Below are 20,105 nucleotides of genomic sequence, written 5' to 3'. Positions count from 1 at the left end.
AATCCTAACAAAGAACAGTGAGCTAATAACTTTCATCTTAGAGCTGCATACAAACTGCAAGGTATAAACCAGAGCTTTGTGGTTTTTTTCCCTAAGCCTTTGATTATCGTAATGTTGCAAAAAGTGTTCATTTGGATAGAAATCAATAATGATTATTAAAGTGAACCTCCAATCATGGTATTAAGTTGTAAATTCTGAGTTTGTGTTTCTCCAGATCAATCACTATTAAACTATACTGCCTACTGATATGGTTGTAATGTGACTCCTACACCTTGTTGTCCTTTGTCTTATGCAACATTTCCTATACAGTGATTTACACCCGTAAAATTGATTGCCTCTGTGTAAATTACTGACGTCAGAAAATCCATGGCTCGGAAACAAATGGCTTGTGCTTCCACTTTTAAGCATATTTGGAACATTCTGTGATTAGAAACATATCCCACTTTGTGAATTTATTTTAATGTCAATAACTCATATTAATCGTTAAATAATCATGTGTATCCATTGGTTGAATTACATAACATAATAAACTGTAACCGGTCAGTGAAATGCTAAACAAATACTAAAGATTGGGATGTTTTGTCAATCCTGGCCAAACCTCTAACTTCGCCCACTGAACCAATCCTCAAGTTATTCCCGCCCTCTGATTCTCCACCCACAGTTCCCCTACTTTTTTTTCCCCACTTCGACCACTGGTCTTAGGGCAAAGCTGTGTAGGCACATGCAGAAACAATTACTAATTTCTTTTTTTTTTAAAGACACACACAAGCGCAAACACAGAAGCAGGGAAAAGCAAACCTACATGCAACATATCCAAAATCAAACACAAAGCCAGGAAGGCATCTACATATATATTTTCACATTCCCATACAGAAAACCACAAGTGATCCGCAGAGCACAAGCACTAGAATGGGCATTTACAGGCACCATGAACAACAGACATAATCACATTCAGGGACAGAAATACATCTGAAGTCAGAAGCAGAGATAGGCCCAACACCATACAGAAACACTCACAGGCAAGGGCAGATACAGGTCCGAGCAGAATCACAGACAAAAGCAATCAATCCAGTATGGAAAAATGCACACATGATACTATTGCAGGGACAGTCATGGGCAGGGAATGTCAGCTACATGCAAAAGTAGATGGGTGTAGCCAAAGCCAATTCTCAAATGTGTTTGCCTGTGTGTTTATGTGCCTGTATGTGTCTACCTGTACGTGTGTGCCTGTGCGTGTCTGTGCCTGTCTGTACGTGTGTGCGTCTGTGTGTATGTGTGTGCGTCTGTGCCTGCGTGCGTCTGTGCCTGTGTGTCTGTCTGTGCCTGTGTTTATGTGTCTGGGCGTGTCTGTGCCTGTCCGTATGTGTGTGTGTGTGTGTCTGTGCCTGTGCGTGTGTGTCTGTGCATGTGTCTGTCTGTATGTGTGCGTGCCTGTGTGTGTGTGTGTGTGTGTGTGTGTGTGTGTGTCTGTGTCTCTCTGTATGTGTGTGTGTGTGTCTGTGCAGGTGTGTGTGTGGGCATGTGTGTGTGTGTGTGTGTGTGTGTGTGTGTGCTTGTGTGTGTGTGTGTGTGTGTGTGTGTGTGTGTGTGTGCCTGCGTGTGCGTGTGCCTGTGCGTGTGCCTGTGCGTGTGCCTGTGCGTGTGCGTGTGCCTGTGCGTGTGTCTGTGCGTGTGTCTGCCTGTACGTGTGCTGCCCCTTTTGACAGTATTCCAAGCCACCTTTCGTTTCACGTGAGAGTTGATCCGTCATGGAAGTCTCTGGGCATGTTTTCTTTGGACTTACTCCCATCCTGTGCTTATGCCACAAAATCCAAAACAATGTGACCGTGGGAGTGGTTGCATTACAAGCAAATACCTCAATTAAGGGCCTTGGCATTAAAACAACCACAATACTGTTCCTATGGATTCGAGGCTGGCAGTCGCAGCTTGAGGTAGGCACACACATTTTTTTCAAATTGTAAGGAAGAGGCTGTTTTTAAAGCGACATGAAGAAGGTGTCGCATGCGGTTATACATTTCCCCACTGAGAGCAGTGAGTCCTGTTTACCTCACGGTCAACATTGTTAGAGATGAAAGAAATTCCTCTTAGTTCCTATTAGTTACATTTTGAAACTTTTTGTGCTATGGCTGGACGGTAGTGTTGGCAATGTTTTCCAACTTGCAATCGGGTGGTATAGCTGTGCAGCTGCTGAAAACCTCAATTATTTTCAATGGTTAGTGAAATTTTGAAGACACCACAAATTGAAATCGAATTAAGATATTAGGCCGGCAGGAAGTGCGATAAGGGAGGGGGTAGGGCAGTCGCTCGCACTAAGGGGAGAGAGGCACGCAGGCTGGCAAATGGTGTGCACTTTCGCGGCCGCTTTGATGTTCTCAGTGGCCTCGCGGCTCACTGAGAACATCAAAGCGGCCGCGAAAGTGATCACGCAGGGTGACAAATGGTGCGCGCGCCCGGCCAACATGCACTGTAGCTGGAGGCCTGAAAAGCCACTAGTTTGCACTTCCAAAACCCGGCTTACTAAAACTCTCGCCAGAGCAGCGCTAAAGCGCTGGCTCAGGCGAGACCTAAAAAAACTGTCAATTTTCACTGCATAAATGTAATTGTTGAGTTGTGGGTCCTTTTATGTCGCAGGCACTAGGCCTACCCACAAAAATGAGGTAGCATTTTTATCGGGAGACTGGCAGGAATGCTGGGTGATACAAATGTGTGGCTCCTTGCAGATTCCCAGACTTTCCATCACAAAAATATGAGGAAAATTAGTTTTTTTAGTCAAAGTTTGAGGTTGGCAAGGAATTGTGGATAAAAAAAAATGGGAAGATTCACGCAAGTCATGCACCCCTGGATTCCCCGAGGTGTCTAGATTTCCAAAAAAGCTGTGCTAGTTTTACCTAGGAGCCAGCTGAATTAGGGTGGAAATCCACAGCTAGCAACATTGCCAAAAAATGCTTCATTTTTCACTTGAAATTTATGAAGTGTCCATATTGCATTCCAGGTCCTTTCCTGTCATGGGCCTACCCACACAAAGGAGGGGTATTTTGATCGGGAGACTTGTGACAATGCTAGGTGGAAGGACATTTTTGGCTCCCTGCAGATTACAAAACGTTTGATCACAGAATGTGAGGAAAATGTGTTTGTTTTTTTCTCAAAGTATGAGGTTTGCAAGGGATTCTGGGTAAAAAAGCTGGTGAGAGCCATACAAGTCACCACACCCGGGATTCCCATAGGTTGTCTAGTTCTTTTAAATGTGCGGGTTTGTTAGGTTTGCCTTAATGTCGACTGAACTAGGACCCAAAATCCACAGTTACCCACATTGCAAAAAAAGTGTCAGTTTTCAGTGGAAAAATCGATGTGTCTATGTAGCATTTGGGGCCCTTCTTTTTTGCGGGCAATAGCCCTACCCAATAAGTGAGGTACCACTTTTATCGGGACACTTGGAGCAATGCTAGGTGGAAGGAAGTTTGTGGCTCCCCACAGATTCCAGAACTTTCCATCACAGAAATATGAGGAACATGTGTTTTTTAGTAAAACGTTGAGTTTTGCAAGAGGTTCTGGTTACAAAATACTGATGGGAGCCCCCACGCAGGATTCCCCTAAGTGTCTAGTTTTCAACAAGCATTTGCAATGCAATCGGTCTCGCATTTTTGAAAGTTAGCGCTCTCGGCGTTGAAAATAAGAATGTTTTTTCATAAGTGCCAAGTTTTCAGTATGTAGTGTGCGACAAATCTAAGTTTACAGTGTTCATTGTATGACATTTATATACCTCACGTGTGACCCTGAGTGACACTATATCGCAAGAAGTTGAACATAAAACTGCTGAGATGCTCAGGGACTCTATATCTTTACATTTTGGTACTCTTCATTCTGGTTTATTAATGAAAATACTAAAACTACAAGTACCAGAATACAACAGAAAACGGTTACTTGATAGAAAATTGCGGTCAGAGTTTATGTTGCTGGTTAGTACCTGTTCTGGTGTAATCACGTATACATGAGAGTTGGTGTTGAGGACTCTGCTAGTTAATGAGTGTAACATGACCCCCCCTTCCTTCCTTCTCAGTCAGTATACAGCACTCACTCATCCCCTTGTGATTGGGAACCAGAACACGTGAACACTGTTTGCTAACAGAGCCACAGGATTCCTGAAGTAGGGGCAGCATTCTGACAATGTCATGGGTCCTCAGTACATGTTATGCTGTCAGCCTTGAAAAGTCAAGACAGAACAGAGCAAAAGCCATTCTCAGGACAGAGAGTTGATTCAGCCCTATGGGTCGTCTGCGGTCAGCTCTTGTGTCTGTTGATAATGCAGGTATATGTTGCACCTTCAAAGAGGGCGGGGATGGGGGAATGAGACCTCACTGCGAGGCTTTGTTTGCATTCCTGGCTTTTCTAAATCTGTCACCTGGTACTTCCACCAGGTCTTTAGTCAGAGTCTGGGCTGAAAAGGTAGGGCGTGTAAAGGAAAAGATTAAAGCAAAAAGGGAGAGAGAGATAAAAAGAAGTGGAGGGGGTATGGGGAAGGAATATGGAAGAGGAAAAAAGAGCGAAGGTAAGGAAGAAAAGAAAAGGTGTTGGAGAGCCAACCAGATAGTGAGGGTGACAGAGCGAGAGAAATGGTGGTGCTCTACAGAGTGAGAATGTGTTGTTGTAGGATGGTTTCCATGAGCCCTAGTGTTAGGAAAGAGAAAGGATCGCTCATCTTGCCTGCTGAATAATGAATGACAACCAAAACAACAGTGCAGAGGGTCCTTCGCACATCTGATATCTGGCGTCACTTCACCTGCTACATTAACCTCTTCAGTGCCACGCCCTTTCCCCCTCCTGTGCCGGGCGTTGCACTAGTGGGTGGGGTTCATGACGAGATAGTCTCGTCATGGGCACAGCGCAACCGTGCTCCATGACGAGACTATCTCGTCATGGGCACTGAAGAGGCTAATGTCTTTTATTCCTCTCAGAGACAGGGGAGGTGAAACAAAGAACAAGCATTTGCGATGCAATAGGTCTCGCATTTACGCGAGTTTAAGCTATTGGCATTGTAAATGACAATGCTTTTTATTTATGTTTTTAAAAACGAAAACAAAAATAAAAGGCATTGTTATTTGCAATGTCAATAGCTCAAACTTGCGTAAATGCGAAACCTATTGCATTGCAAATGCTTGTTAGATTAGTGAGTAGAAACGCGGCAAATTAATGAAATAAACAAGCGCAGCTGCTAAAGTGAATGCGGACCACGCTGCAAAAAAAATAAATAGTGCTTACCGGCTTATGAAGGAGACCATGTAACGCCACAAGTAAATATCCAGTCCTCATGGGAGGTAACAAATGGAGACCGGGCGGTAACAAGGAGGGACTAACAAGCCTCGTTATCAATCGGAAGTCAACATTTACCAAGGACAATGACACCAGCCAATCAAAAATATGGGCAGAGAGAAGGCGAGTCTTCCAAAGCATAATCTACTACTGCATGCCTCAAAGAGTGAGCAGCACATGCGCGCTGCCGCTAGGCTCGACCTAAAAACAAATCTGTTTCCCACCCTTCGCACCAGTATGTGGGCAAACCACCTTCCATTCTCATGTTTCTTTTAACAAATAAAGCACCATGAAGTAGTCTAGCCAGCGCAACTAAGGGCTACATACTGTAAATTTCAATCATGTGCACTGTACTTATATTGTAAGTGAGTTTGTACTTTTAATGAACATTTACATCCCAAATCAGTGGCAATGACCCTGCAAAGCCCTCGCTCGTACAGCTCAGAGAGACTTCGGCTACAGGGTAATATAGTAGACTAAACATGGTGGTCTCTGCAGCCCCATGGCTAGCCTTTCAGTTATAAAAGACTGCCTATTGTCTTCAGTCTGTGATTTTATTTCAATGGTCAGTATTTCCTGCGCTCTCTCTCCACAGCCAGCATACAGTATTACTTTATGATGCGCTCTGATACGCTATGGCAACTTTTATTATATCATGCACAGTTCGGTTACACTGGAGAAGGCCAAGAAGCGGGCTCTTTGGGTTGCTGACAGATTTGATAGCTTATTAATAAAGAGAACGCAACAAAGGGTACAAACATAAGACGCACCAGAGTGCATTTTTCAGAAACTTGAGCTGTAATCCAGTGGATAAGTGAAGGAACCCATTGTATACTACAGTGGCGGTTTGTCCGTTTGGGCAGTGGGGCGTTGCCTCACTAACAATTATTGGTGCATTTCAATAGCGGCGTTAGCACGCCGCCGCCGCAAATTATTAATACAATTTCAACTTTCAATGTTGAAATTGTATTAATTTAAAGCGTCACGCTCCGTCACGCGGCGACGTCACTGTCACGTGCACAAGCATCAATACTGACTGACACTACAAACTGCTTGCAAATGCAATATGAGTGCCGCAACTACGCACTGTGCGTGGCACAGTGAGCACACTGTGTATGTTGGGTTTGGCCGGCTGCCTTTCTGTGGCCAGGAACCCAACATGCACACAGTGCCCTTTGAAAAGCAAGCACAAGGTGACTGGAGGTTTGCCGCAAACCACAGACCCCAGTGGTTGAAAAATGACCGGCGAGTTTACCTGCTCACCCCAATCCTGGCACTGCTCTCTTACAGAGAGAGCCTCTCTCTGTAAGAGAACAGCGCCAGGATTTGCTGCAGTGCTGCAGCGTGGCGGCGGTTGCCACTCTAGTCTGCAGTTACAGTAGCAGAGGAGGCATCGACTTGGCACCGCAGGGGTGGGAGGGCCCGCCCAGCGTCCAACGTAGTAATGCGATGTCCAATCACTGTAATGGCGTATTGTTAAGCCATGCAGTGATTGGGTCATTCTGCCATTGCTGGGCAAATCGGGCCGGCCCTTCCTCCTCCTCTCAGTCTCACAGTCACAGTGGAGGGAGCATGTGTATACTCTAGTACTCGACTCGTCACTCGGAATCGAATCAACCCATCGAGCACTGCTGCAGTGAGTCCTCCTCCAGTGCAATCATCATCTGAACCTAGTGATCTGTCACTGTCAGAAGAAGAGTCAATCCACTGAATTTAGCAGGTAGTTTTTGTGACTGTTAACGTACTTAAGTTCAGTTGTTATGGTTCAGGGTCCGGGACAGGTGGTTGCTGAGGTGTGAGACCATGATCACGCCTTTGCGCACACTGCACAGCAGCAGTGAATTATATAACCAATATATCCTAAACTGGCTAAGTGGCCATATAATAAAAAACAAGTGTTGGGCGTTTACTGTAACTTTTTACATAATCCCAGGCCTCACCCGCACCGATTCACAATCGCATGCGCATCGCATGGAAGGAGGGGTGGGCCTTGAAAATGAATGGAATGGCCCCGCGACGGCACATTATAAAAAGTTTGTTGTCCCGGCCTCAGCGCAGCGGCAGCGCGTTTTTATAATCCCGGGCTCAGTCGCACCCGGCCGCACCGATTCGCATCGCATGGAAGACGGGGTGGGCCTTGAAAGTTAATCCATCGCCTCGGGTGGACATAGCATGGATGGATGCCATTGCCAACTAAACAAAATAATGTATTTCCTGGCTTCCAGCCCAGCCCCGGGCCAGCCGTGAGCTTCATAGGCCGGCCAATGCGGCCATCAAGCGTAGGTGCGTTAGCCTGAAATTGAATTTACGGTTTTAATATATACAACGCCTGCGATTTTATGGGTGCATGTTTTTTTTCTTTTATGTAGCGCTGGCATTAGTGGATTCATGGCGCTTGAGTGTCCTATAATACAGGTTTAGTTCACCAGCCTCAAAGCACTGTTAAAAGAGAGCCTCAGTTCATCAAGTGAGGAACTATGATTGCTTTTGTGACCGGATTGTGATTTCTCCCATATCAGTCTGGGGGAGGGCGAGGTTCCACATTCACCAACCATTACGCTACTGTCTGCCAAAAAAAACGTGGTCAAATCCAGACTGCTCATGGTTTCATGAGTTCACAATCCACTAAAATTGAGGGTCCATTTATTTATGCTCATTTGGCGCCCGGCTCCTCCTTAGTGTTCTAAAACGTTCCCCAGGCCAGTGCAACCACGCTTAGCGCCAGACACTAACTGTTTCCCCTGTGTGCCGCTTAACCACTGCACTGACGGCACGTGGGTTATACGGTGACCATTGTTGTCCCAGAGAAAGGGGCCAACACACACAGTCATTCCCAATTCTCAAAAGTGCTGCTCGGTTCCCCTCAATAGCAGTAAGGAAGTGGAACATACTACTGTACATATGTGTGCTATGTTTTCATGAGCACAGTTCTCCTTTGCAATATTCTATGTGTGCGTGCCCCCCTACTAAGGTGTTACCCTATTTGAAGAATTTGTATATATATAGTTAAAAACAGCATGCGCCCCAAACATAAACTCATTTGCATGTGCAAGTCCTTCTTTAGTCCTCAGCAATGCACTGTATCTCGAAGTCTGTTATGAAGCTCTGTGGTTACACTGAATAAGCAGCTACCTATGTTACATGACATCTCTTTATTAATGTAATAACTGCACGTTCGCCATTACTTTATTAACCTTCCTGATTTCTCAAATATGCTTGACAATGCACCATTTGTCCACTATTTTTTGAAAATTCCCCCCCCCGTAGGTTGTTTCGGCTCGCTCGCTACGCTCGCTCACTGGGGTGCAGTATGACAAGATTTTTACACCTCACCACTTTCAAATGTCACCAGCCGCCACTGGTATACTACAAATGCATTTATATAGTGCTTACCACCCCTGAAGGGGCTTTGATGTGCTTTATGATGATTAGAATACTACTGAGGAACTCAAAGTTAGTGGTCAGTCCAGTGACTATTGTTGAAAACCCACCTTTGAATTCTGGCTTGCCATCTGACTAAACTGTTTGATCTTGGGAAACCACTATACTTTCCCTTTTTCTTATCGTCCAATAATTCAGTAGCGACTGGAAGCAACCCGGAGAAAGGGTGGGTGGGGGGGGGGGAAGTAACCCAGAGAAAGGGTGGGCAACCCAGAGAAAGGGTGGGTGGGGGTTAAAAGCAACCCTGGAGAAAGGGTGGGTGAGGGGAGAAAAGCAACTTGGAGAAAGGGTGGGTGGGGGGAGAAAAGCAACCCAGAGAAAAGGGGGCTGGGGGGAGAAAAGCAACACGGAGAAAGGGTGGGTGGGTGGGAAAAAGCAACACGGAGAAAGGGTGGGTGGGTGGGAAAATGCAACACGGAGAAAGGGTGGGTGGGTGGGAAAAAGCAACACGGAGAAAGGGTGGGTGGGTGGGAAAAAGCAACACGGAGAAAGGGTGGGTGGGTGGGAAAAAGCAACACGGAGAAAGGGTGGGTGGGTGGGAAAAAGCAACACGGAGAAAGGGTGGGTGGGTGGGAAAAAGCAACACGGAGAAAGGGTGGGTGGGTGGGAAAAAGCAACACGGAGAAAGGGTGGGTGGGTGGGAAAAAGCAAACCAGAGAAAGGATGGGTGGGTGGGAAAAAGCAACCCGAAGAAAGGGTGGGCGGGTGGAAAAAGCAACCAGGAGAAAGGGTGGGTGGGGGGAAAGCAACCAGGAGAAAGGGTGGGTGGGGGGAAAGCAACCAGGAGAAAGGGTGGGTGGGGGATAAAGCAACCAGGAGAAAGGGTGGGTGGGGGAAAGCAACCCAAAGAAAGGGTGGGTGGGGGGAAAGCAACCCAGAGAAAGGGCGGGAAGCAACCCAGAGAAGGGGCGGGTGGGGGGGAAGTAACCCAGAGAAGGGGCGGGTGGGGGGGAAGCAACCCAGAGAAGGGGCGGGTGGGGGGAAGCAACCCGGAGAAGGGACGGGTGGGAAGGGAGAAAAAAAGCAACCCGGAGAACGGGTGGGTGGGGGGGGAAGAAGCAACCCGGAGAACGGGTGGGTGGGGGGGGAAGAAGCAACCCAGAGAGCAGGTGGGTGAGGGGGAAAATGCAACCCAAAGAAGGGTCGGGTGGGGGAAGCAACCCGGAGAGCGAGTGGGAGGGGGTGAAAGCAACCTGGAGAATGCGTGGGAGGGGTTGAAAGCAACCCAGAGAACGAGTGGGAGGGGGTGAAAAAAGCAACCTGGAGAATGGGAGGGGGGAAGCAATCCAGAGAACGGGGGGAACCCAGAGAACAGGTGGGAGGGGGGATAAGCAACCCGGAGAATGGGTAGGAGGGGGGAGCAACCCAGAGAACGGGTAGGATGGGGGAGCAACCCAGAGAACTGGTAGGATGGGGGAGCAACCTGGAGAACAAGTGGGTGGGGGAGAAAAAAAAGCAAACCGGTCTTTTCGCTGACCTTCTGCATGTTGCTCCTTGTTTCACCAACCCATTTACTATGCTTTCTCTTACACACACACACACACACCTACGCAGACTCTCTTAGAAACACAACCACACAGATGCCCTCCTCACCTGCAAACTTTTGTCACAACAACTGTGTATACCTCCTTCACGCACTTTCATATAAAATGGTAAATCCAATTTACGCACACATGACTATCGTTCTGCAGAGATGTCAACGATTGGATGAGCATGTAGTGTGGACACCTTATGACTCACTGAGATGCAAGATGAGACACTCTCCACCTTCCGAGCCCTCAGCCGAGCCCCCTCACGAACACACACTCCTACAACCTGAACTCCCCTAAACACCTTTAGGTGACTCGTTTCACAGCTAGCACTATACAAGAGTCCGTGTTTAATGAAGAAAAACAATATAATACACATCCGGAAATAAGAAATACTCTTAGGGTATCAAGATTAAGTAAAACAGGTGACTACAAATGAGGACAGCTTCGCTTACATGCATTACCTAAAGGATGACGTTGATTAGTGTTTTTGCTTGCAAAGTTAAGGTTGCGAATATAGTGCCCGGTGGGGACCCGTATCAAGTCAGACGCGGCAGGGCCAATCCCTCGTAAACCCTGCTGGAACCTACCCTTACAATAACAAAACACAGTCATTCACGTCAACGCGTGCAGTCACAACTAAACTCTCCGTGCTGCCGTAGTTCCAGAAGGGCCAAACATACCGGAGAGTGCAATCGCCCCCGGAGGACACCAGTGCTGCCGGTGAAAAGGTGGGGGGTCCACAGGTCTTCGAGAAGGGCCCAGCTGACGGGGAGGGAAGGGCCGGTGTCTGTGTGGAAACAACCGCCCTCCGGGCCTCATCAAGACAGGGCAGCCCGGGTAGGCCGAAGATTCTCTGGGAATGATTGTGGATAAGCAGTTCTGGGTCTCAAAGGTCATGAAAAGGGAACAAGAGAGCCGATCCCCGTGAACTTTGGTAAATTAGTCAGCTGGTCCAGCCTCGCCACCACCGCCACTTTCACATCTAAGTACCTCATGTCTCCCCTCCCCCTTGAGCCACACTGCGCCTTCCAGCTGTGACTGTCACCTCGGAGGGCGCATACCGCACGGGGGGGTGTGGGTGTGATAAACAGCTGCATCTGCATTTTACTCTACCGAGCATAACCCCACATTGTGGCAGAGATTCAACCCCTCCGAGAGTCTAGCTGCCCCCAGCACGGGTATCTGATCCAGTCCAGTTTCTGCCGATGGATTCTGGGACTTGTAGTGCAGAAGGTAAACTTTAGGAATGCGCCATGCTACCTGACCTATAATACGTGCTATCCAAATGCAGGTCACAGCATATGCCGTTATATATATTGAAAAACTTGAATAAAAAACTTTGAAACTGGAGTACCAGAATTTTGCGACAAGCTGGGACTTTAATTAACTAACAAGCGCTGCCACACGGCCGCGAAATGAATGTGAGGTATGCAGCTGGCACTCAGCCGTGCTGCTGCTCGCTCACGAGCACCCTAGGCCAGAAGACAGAGAAGGCGGGACATGCACCTGCCTTGGGCCAATTGCGTGCTGTCTTTCTTAGAAAGACGCATGCAAAGGCCAATAGCGGGAGATAAAAAAAAGCACACGCACGAGCGTGTGTTCAGAGTTTTAAAGCCATTACTAAAAGCCTTGCAGAGCAGCGCATGCGCGCTGGCTCAGGCGAGACCTATAAAGGTACTTGGAGGCAGAATAGCAAAGGGGCAGAAACAGAATGAGTAAGAATAATTAAGAGCATGAATGACACAACTTGAGAAAGATTTTATTTTTTTAGGTAAAGCAAACAGAGACAAACAGCAGGAGAAAGAGGAAAATGAAATGATGGAAGATGTGAATGGGAGGAAAATAGGAAGAAAAGGAGGATAGCAAGCAGGACGTGAGGTTCCAAGTGATGGATGGGAGGGGGCAAAGCAGAGAAACAGTAATAGGGAAATAATGTGCAGTACCCACTGTCAGACTCGCTTACCAGCGCTGCGAACCATGACGGAGCCTCTTAGAACTTGTTTTCTTCACTTTAAATGTGCTGACCAGATCTTATTTGTGTCCTAGCCTTGCAATTGGTGAGGAGTTAGGCTGTTAAGGCCAAGAGCTCTCAGCTCCGACTCTGTCAACCGTGGAGCACTCCCCATACCACACACTACATGATTCTCTCCGAGCTCCCAAGCAAGATGCGCAAAGCATATTGGGCTGGCCAACCCAACTGCAGGAAGGGCATAAACAGGCTGCAGTCAGGGAGGACTATCACCTTCCTTTGCCCCGCCTGAGCAGCGTTACTGACACTATTGCAGCTGATAAATAAAACAAAGGAGGCGGAGGAGGCGGAGCAGGCATCAGAACCACCAGCTACTGCAAGGAAAAGAAACCCCCTCTGGAAGGATTATTAAGGTCAGGGTGAAAGAGGGGAAATAACGATAAATACAATAAACAATAAAGCTCCCCCGCGGCCTATATCTCTTTGTGAAATAGACTAAATCTAGTATGGGTTTATACAAAACAAATAATCAAAGCAAAGCAATTGTAGGATTACAACCTTGTTGTTTATTTTTTCTTTTACTCATTATTCATGGTTTCCTTTATCATAACATTTATATAAGCATTGCTTGATTATGTTTTTAAAAAGAAGTACAGTTATATTTTTTTAAACAAATTTTTCTTTTTTTTATAAACATTATTTTTAAAACAAAAATATTCTAAAACATGTATACTCTAAAGGAGAGATCACACAGCTGTCAGCGCAAATTTCCTATGCTGTATGCATATTGCATAAGTGTCAATGAGCTCTTTTCGGACGAAAGCTGCTGTCAAAGGTGGAGTCCTAGGATCGCAAACGACTTGAGAATAGGGACACCATATCAGTTGGTGCAGCTATATACAAACTTCGCCACTACGCAGGATTGACTTTTTATTCCTAAAAAGAGCACATTGACACTTATGCTATATGCATACAGCATAGGAATTTTGCGCTGACAGCTATGTGATCTCTCCTTGGAATACAGGAAAGGATCATTTAAAATAGAAATATACATAAGGGTGCAGGCGTATCAAGTGGACCAGTGCCGCATATGAAAAATGCACTGCCGCCTTATGCTCCGCCTATAAATGTTTATCCTACTCATTTTTGTGTGACACCAATCAGAGAGCAATCCATTGACCAGTACAATCTGTACCCCTTTATTCTTGCTTGTGTGAGAGTCCATACTATTTGGGAAAGGTCCTGAAGAAGGTGGTTTACATCGTGTTTCACCGCACCGAAACACGCGTCGACCTTATTTGTATAGACCTTGTTGAATACAGTCATCTAACTCGGTCTTGGAGACCTGAAATATCTTTGTTTCCCCTCACACCCAGATGTGTATGTGTGCTTGTTTGATTTGAATGAATGAGTGAGATTGTCAATTGTATATTGTTGTATATTCCGTTTTTCTTATGGGTCCAGAGTATTGTACTGTATTTAGAGTATACATGTTTAGAATATTTTTGTTTTAAAAATAATAATGTTTACAAAAAAAAGAAAACTTTGTTTAAAAAAATAAAACTGTACTTAAAAAAAAAAAACAAGCAATGCTGATATAAATGTTATGAAAAAGGAAACCATGAATAATAAGTAAAAGAAAAAATAATAACAAGGTTGTAATCCTACAATTGCTTTGCTTTGATTATTTGTTTTGTATACACCCATACTAGATTTAGTCTATTTCACAAAGAGATATAGGTCGTGGGGGAGCTTTATTGTATTTATCGGAACCACCGGCGCCAGTACACTGAGAATGAACACGCTGCTCAACATGGATATGCCAAAATGCGTTACAGTAACTCGTGATCCGTGGCACTTGGCAGGGCTGCAGACTACAAACAGCATTTGTTGGCGATATTAAAACAAGCAATGGAAGTGCGTGTGAACAAGCAACAGAGGTGCTGTGCTGCAGCTACCCCCCTTCATTCACATCAAGGCACAAACTCTACTGAGTGTCGGCGTCTGATCTCTGTGCCTTCTAAAAATAAAATACAGCTATATGTGTGGTAAAAATATTAAGTAAAACAATGGCGAGCGTGTCCGGAAACCGGAGCCTGTGCAAGGGGAGAGCTGCATGGAATGGAGAGCGGCAGGCTCTACTGCGAGTTTAGCAGCCATGTTGGCAAAGAGACTACCTAGAGATCTGTAGCACGAGTAGCGGGAGGAGCTGGGAGGTGGGGCACACACATTCACGAAGGAGGACGCAGTTTCAGATTTATCTCCTGCAAAGGAGGGTTATATTTTAATTGAAGCATTAGCTTTCGCAATGACCTCATGCCGTAGTGAGATGTGAGGAGTGAGACGCTTGCACAGGATTTCACTCAGGAAACAGTACCTCTTGTTTGCTTTTCGTTTAAACAGCAATATGAAGCAGGCGAAAATAAAAATATTTGAATGTAGTGCCCGGTCCGCACCTATCCGCAGCATGCTCAAATGCCTAAAAGCGCTCTGTTCAGCCCTCAAGTACAAGGAGCGTGGAAGAAACATTTTGTTTCTCCTGCCGGCGGCAAATATAAATAATACTAAATCTGAAGAGAGGAGGGGCCATCACACGTTGTACAGTGTAATGGCCAACCATAATGTTGTCTGAGTGAAATCGCCGGAAAGAGAGCTAAGCACACAAAGGAGGGACATTTACAGGAATGCACCAATACCAAGCCATTATTTCTGAATTCCACAGATAACAACCAATGGCATTCTGTGGGTGTGCCAAACCCCACAGATCAGATATAACAGGTCAATCGAAGCTCAAACTTAAAATGTACAGGCTTGCTAGGTCTCCTTGAGTGCCACCTGAGCTAGGGCCAAAAATCCAAAGTTATCGACATTGCAAAAAAGGGTCATTTTCAGTGGAAAAATGTGATTTGCCCATGTCATGTGAGGGCCCAGTTTCTGTTGCAGGCACATGGCCTACCCACACAAGTGAGGTACACATGTGGAAATATAGTATGCTAGAACATTTGTTATTACCAATTGCATTTTGCTGCATTTGTGCCTTCTAAATGTAGGTCAGTCTGAAAGAAGACATTTTGAAAAATGCCCTCTGAATCATATGCTAGTGAACATACCCACAAATTCAGAGATGTACAAATAACTGCTGCTCCTGAACTCCATATCTTGTGCCCATTTCAGAAATACATAGGTTTCCTTGATACCCATTTTTCTGTCTATATACTTCACCATAAGAATTGGTCTATACTTTGTATACAGTGAAAAACCTTTCCACGTAGCAGCTCAGTTGTTGGCTCTGGGCTACTTGGGTTCTTGCACGACTTACAAACCCTATATATCCCTGCAACCATAAGGGTCTAGCTGACGTAAGGGTGTATTCGTTTTATAAATGGGCTACCATGAAAAAAGTTACAGAGGAAAACATTTTCACAAATGGTAATTTTCCTAGTTATGTTCAATATTTTTTTATTTCAACATCTAGGGCACGATTATGATATCAGGCGGAAACCCATCCAACAGGATCTTGGAGGTTTTCTGCTCGACATCATGGTTTCCCTCTGACTGCTGTATTACAATGATGGCAGTCGGAGGGAAACCCGTGGGGTAATTCAGCTGCGCTGAGCCAGTTGGAGCGTCAGAAGGCATCATAATCCCAAAATGACGGCGGAGCTAGCCTCAGCTTCGCCATCGGGATTATGAGGTCACTTCCACACAGCCTTTCCATGCAGGCCTTTCCGACATGGAAAGGCCGTTGAAAGTGACTTTTGAGGCCCCTTGCAGGGCCCCCTTCCCTGCTGGCCCTCGGCGATGGAGTTTGAGGGGCACCGATGGGGCCCCCATAAACATCTCTGCACTACGTGGCAGGCAGGGATGTTTACAGACATTTATTTTTCAATGGCAGCTTGTATTGCGGCCTTTTCCACTGGCCGCACAAGCTGCCGTTGAATAAAGGATGTTTCTGCCCGCCCATAGAGTGGTCTCATCCAAATTCTGCAGTTGAAACTGCCGACCTATGGTCGGGTGGTTCCAGTCCGTGACGGCGTCCGACTGATATCATAATCAGCCCCTTAGTTTCTTTGAGGGATCTACACTTATGACCCCTTGCTGAATTCAGAATGTTGTCTACTTTTCATAAATCTATAGCGTTCCTGGAGTACCCATGAGTTTCACACCGGTTTCCAGCACAAACTGGAAGTAAGTTGAAAGCACAGAAAGTAGGAAACATTAGCTACCTCTTTGAAAAATACCAAAACTGGGGTAAAAATGTGGCAATTTGATTCAGCTCTGTATGTTCCTGAAAGCTTGGAAAAAGGTGCATTTAGCACAACAAACCTTTCGTTGTTGGCATTTTTAATGAAAAAGTGACGCTTTTTTGCAGAGCACTTTTTTCCTATTTTTACCCATAAACTCAAAATATAGCTACATTTTGCCTATTTTTTTGGTCCCCTCCAGGTGAATCAACAAATTCTGGGTACCTTTATAATCACAAGGATGTTGGGGAAAAAAACAATGCAAATTTGGCATGGATACCTTATGTCACCGGTCAAAGTGCATTAAGAAAACGTATGGGAACTGTGATGCTGCATGCAATGAGGAGGGGTCAGTGAGCGTGGGGACGGGGCCAAAGCTGTGGCTAAAAAACACAAAATATTCTCTACTTTTTTTGGTCTTTGACTTTCAGGGAGCTAAATTTAAAATAGCGTGCACCTTAAATGAGAAATACGTTTTAGAAAGTTAAGTTAATTAGGGGGAAATGTACTATAGTCCTGTATGAAACCTCTATTAGTTAATGGACTGTAGAGGTCTGTGTGTAACCAGAGAGCTACAGAATTAAATCATCTATTCAAGATTTCCACTGCTTGATTTAAAAACAACGGAATGGGTAAGCTGTACTTTAAAGGGGTTGGTAGAGTCAGGTAGAGTGCCACACTCCCAAAATCTGAAAAAAAGAGTGTATCGGCACTTCGCAGTACTGATACAATAATTTTAATAGGCGAGTACTGGCACTTTTCAGTACTGATACAATAATTGTATTAGGAGAGTACCAGCAGGTTACAGTACTGATACAATAATTTTAATGAGAGTACTGGCACTTCTCAGTACTGATACAATAATTTTAATGAGAGTACTGGCACTTCTCAGTACTGATACAATAATTTTTTTAGGACAGTAGCTGCACTAGTCAGTACTGATCCAATAATTTTATTAGGAGAGTAGTGGCACTTCTCAGTACTGACACAAAAATGTTATAAGGAGGTACCAACACTTCTCAGTACTGATACAATTATTTTAATAAGAGAGTAGCAGCACTTCTCAGTACTGATACAATAATTTTAACAAGAGAGTACCAGCACTTCTCAGTGCTGATACAAGACTTTTATTAGGAGAGTAGAGGCGCTTCTCAGTACAGATACAATAATTTTATTAGGAGGTACCAACACTTCTCAGTACTGATACAATTATTTTAATAAGAGAGTACCAGCACTTCTCAGTACTGATACAATAATTTTAACAGGAGAGTACCAGCACTTCTCAGTGCTTATACAAGACTTTTATTAGGAGAGTAGAGGCGCTTCTCAGTACTGATACAATAATTTTATTAGGAGGTACTGGCACTTCTCAGTATGATACCATCATTTTATTAGGAGAGTAGCTGCACTTCTCAGTACTGATACAATAAATTTATTAGGAGAGTAGCGTCGCTTCTCAGTACTGATACAATGATTTTAATAGGAGAGTACCAGCACTTCTCAGTACTGATACACTAACTTTATTAGGAGAGTAGCGGGACTTCTCAATACTGATACAATAATTTTAATAGGAGACTATCAGCACTTCTTAGTACTGACACAATAACTTTAGTAGGAGAGTACCAGCACTTCTCAGTACTGGTACAATAACTTTATTAGGAGTTACCAGCACTTTACAGTACTGATAAAATCATTTAATAAGAGAGTTGTGGCTCTTCTCAGTACTGATACAATCATTTTAATAGGAGCGTAGCTGCACTTCTCAGTACTGATACAATAATTTTATTAGGAGGTACCAGCACTTTACAGTACTGATATAATAACTTTAAGAGGAGAGTAGTGGCACTTCTCAGTACTGATACAATAATGTTAATAGGAGAGTACCAGCACTTCTCAGTACTGATACAATAACTTTATTAGGAGAGGAATGCCACTTCTTAGTACTGATACAATAATTGTAATAGGAGAGTAGCAGCACTTCTCAATACTGATACAATAACTTTATTAGGAGAGTAGCAGCACTTCTCAGTACTGATACAATAACTTTATTAGGAGAGTACCAGCACTTCTCAGTACTGATACAATAACTTTATTAGGAGAGTGCCAGCACTTCTCAGTGCTGATACAATAACTTTATTAGGAGAGTACCAGCACTTCTCAGTACTGATACAATAACTTTAGTAGGAGAGTACTTTACAGTACTGATACAATAATTTAATAGGAGGGTAGTGGCACTTCTCAGTACTGATACAATCATTTTAATAGGAGAGTACCCGCACTTCTCAGAACTGATACAATACCTTTATTAAAAGAGTAGCGGCACTTCTCAGTACTGATATAGTAACTTTATTAGGTGAGTACCGGCACTTCTTGGAAGCAAACAGGTACTCTTGCCTCGCGAGTGCATGTTTTTGCAGAGTTGCAGTTCAAGAGCTGGGATAGAACAGATACACACAGCATGCTCCCTCATGAAGCGCACAAGAACGGGTTGTACACGCACACAGAAGACCGTGTAGATACCGATCCCTCCGGGAGCATGAAAACCCCTCAGGGACCCCCAGGCACAGAGTAAATTTGGTACCGAACGCCAGAGGCTCAGTCCCGGAGGGAGTCCAGCGCCGCAGAGGAACAGAGCACTTCTTAGGGAGTCGGGACTGAACCCCTCCTATTGGCAGAAGCCGCCCAGCCGAGCAATTGAGGTACCGTTTTCCACAGGTGCAGACGGGGGGGGGCGAGGGACAGGGCACAAGACCGTAGAGGACGGACTGGCCCTGCGGCACTAAGCTCGCGCCCGGCTGAAATCTCCCCAGAGTTACAGGGACCCCCCCCTCCCTTGGAGTAGAAAGCCTCGGGCCCCCCGCCGGGATGATGTGAGCCGGAGCAGGAGTTCGGACGGGGGGGACTCAGGGCTGGACTCACCGGCAGCAGGAAGCAGAACGCCATCCACAGGAGCAGGTACCAGGTGGACGCTTTGAAGAGGCGAGCCATGCTGGGCGCGCGAGCGGCGAGTGAGGGTGACGGAGACACCCGGGTCACGCCCGAGTGAGGCGGCTGCGCGCGCCACGGACACCCTGCGCAGCAGTGCACTGCAAGATGACTGGCAGCGCCTCGAGGTATCGGGCAGGTAGAGAAGTGTCAGTGATGCCTCATTAAAAGCGCAACAGCCTGCAGAGAACTCCCTATAGTGCCCACTAAAAGCGCAGCAGCCCTGCAGAGAACTAACTCCATATAGTGCCCATCAGTGCTTAATTTGTAAAATATGAAGTCCAGGTGCTCATATTTTTGTAGGAGGCAACACCCATGTCCCCTGGCTCCACCCACTTCCTTTATTGGCTCCACCCACTTACTCTATTGGCTCAACCCACATCAATCAATCAATCAGGGTATTTGTAAAGCGCGCTACTTACTCACCCGTTAGGGTCTCAAGGCGCTGGGGGGGGAGGGGGGAGAGGGGGAGAACCGCTACTGCTCGAAGAGCCAGGTCTTGAGCTGTTTCCTGAAGGAGAGATGGTCCTGGGTCAGTCGTAGGTGGGTGGGGAGGGAGTTCCATGTCTTGGCTGCCAGGTAGGAGAAGGATCTTCCTCCGGCGGTGGTTCTACGATGCGTGGGATG

At 45.7% G+C, this 20,105-nt stretch overlaps 1 protein-coding gene across 2 annotated transcripts in view; it reads right to left on the bottom strand.

Annotated features, from left to right (window-relative positions):
- LOC146782621 (NXPE family member 3-like) overlaps positions 1 to 19,729 on the bottom strand; it is a 501,779-nt gene extending 482,050 nt beyond the window's left edge. For both annotated transcript variants that reach the window (XM_085640076.1, XM_085640075.1), the window contains exon 1: positions 19,413 to 19,729. In XM_085640076.1, coding sequence (XP_085496202.1) covers positions 19,413 to 19,481 — 69 coding nt within the window. In that variant the 5' untranslated portion in view covers positions 19,482 to 19,729. The remainder of the gene's footprint in view (positions 1 to 19,412) is intronic.
- Positions 19,730 to 20,105: the final 376 nt, after the last annotated feature.

Source organism: Triturus cristatus, chromosome 12 (assembly GCF_964204655.1).
Source record: "Triturus cristatus chromosome 12, aTriCri1.1, whole genome shotgun sequence".
NCBI lineage: Eukaryota > Metazoa > Chordata > Amphibia > Caudata > Salamandridae > Triturus > Triturus cristatus.
This window is presented reverse-complemented; position numbering and strand designations above follow the sequence as displayed.